General features: G+C 61.4%; 1 protein-coding gene across 1 annotated transcript in view; it reads right to left on the bottom strand.

Moving 5' to 3' along the window:
• The window catches only part of LOC102254304 (nuclear mitotic apparatus protein 1), a 200685-nt gene extending 200247 nt beyond the window's left edge, over positions 1–438 (bottom strand). Inside the window, exon 1 of the mRNA XM_014542801.1 lies at positions 315–438. Within this exon, the coding sequence (XP_014398287.1) occupies positions 315–438 (124 nt within the window). The remainder of the gene's footprint in view (positions 1–314) is intronic.
• Positions 439–1495: the final 1057 nt, after the last annotated feature.

Genomic DNA, 1495 nt, shown 5'->3' with positions numbered 1-1495 from the left:
CCAATCAATGATTCTCTATCATCACTGATGCTTCTATCTCTCTCCCCCTCTCCCTTCCTCTCTGAAATCAATAAAAATATTTTTTTTAAAGGAAATGAACTGTACAGAGGCAAAGGGACTTGCTCAAGGTCATACAACTGAAAGTGACCACCAAGACGAGAAGCAAGGTCTCCGGACTCCCGGCCAGGACCCTCATTACCTCATACTCTGCTTCCCAGAAAAAGGCACCCAGTGGAGAAAGGGAATCCCGGCACAAGCCCAACCCACAGCCAGAACCTGGCCAGACCCAGCTCCACCCGGGCTGACCTGCCTACCCTCCGTCCCAACCATCTTCCGACTCCGCAGCTTCAGGGTCTGGTTGGCTTCTGGCTCACATGAAAGGAGTCTTTTCTGGCTGTTGGGCACCTGCCCAGAGGACGGCACTGCGTCCCAGGCCATGATTCCTGCCCTGACCCAACTCCCGACTGTCCTCAGCCCGAGAGGAAGTCGGACCCTGCGAGCACTTGGCCGCAGCGCCTTCCTCCTCGGGTTCTTCTGAAAACGCAGAGGGCCAGCCGGTCTCCCAGCATGGCATGTCTCTCAGGGCAGGACAGAAAGCTCTGGGGTGGGGCAGGGGGCACAGTCACCCCAAGGGGATGCAGACCAGGCTGGAAATCCAACAAATCTGAAGGCCCCAAAGCCTTCCTGTGTTCCCCGAGCTGGGGGGCAGCCAGTGCCAGGTCCCCAAAGACCAGTGGGGCTGTTCCCATACAAACCCCTCCTCCTGTCACTCCAGGGCTGGGGCCCCGGGACCTGCCTTTTCAAAGAGGCAGGTGTGGGCGCCCCAGGACCATCCCGGAGCCCCATCTGACAGGTACAGGAGGGAGCAGGGACCCGACTTTCCCGGACCCGCGGCGGCCTCACTCCTGGCCCAGGGCCGGCGGGCGGGCGGGAGAGGAGCCCCCGCCCCACCACCAACACCAGGCCCCGCTTAGTCCAAGGGAAGACCCTCCTCCCCGGACTCCAGCCCCGACAGCACAAGGACAAGAGGAAGAGGCCACAGCCCCCCAGCCCCCACCCCGGCGGCCACCCGGGGGGACAAGTCCAAGTCGGGTCCCACGACGGGAGGGGGCGGGGGGGCGGCCTGTGAAGCAGCAAGAAATCCTCGGCGCTGTGTCCGAACTAAGGAAAACCAGGCGTTTTTGAGTCACCCAAAAAGCATGAATCACCCGGCAGCGCTGGGAGCGGAGAGGATGTTATTTTTCGGCATACTTGAGGATTTTCCCTTTGTCCCGGGCCCTCGGTGCACGTCCCGGCCTCTCTGCCCCTCTCTCTCTCTCTCTCTCTCTCTCTCTCTCTCTCACACACACACACACACACTCACACTCGCACTCGCACTCGCACTCGCACGCCAGGACTCATGCACATTTTTCCGGCTCTTTGCTTTCCCAGGAGCCTTCAGATGCACCCCCACCCGCGCGCGCCTCCTTTCCCTGCGGGGCCGTCTCCCGGGCGT

This window comes from Myotis brandtii, unplaced genomic scaffold (assembly GCF_000412655.1).
Source record: "Myotis brandtii unplaced genomic scaffold, ASM41265v1 scaffold314, whole genome shotgun sequence".
Taxonomy (NCBI): domain Eukaryota; kingdom Metazoa; phylum Chordata; class Mammalia; order Chiroptera; family Vespertilionidae; genus Myotis; species Myotis brandtii.
The sequence above is the reverse complement of the archived record's forward strand: the minus strand, read 5'-3'. Positions and strand labels throughout refer to the sequence as shown.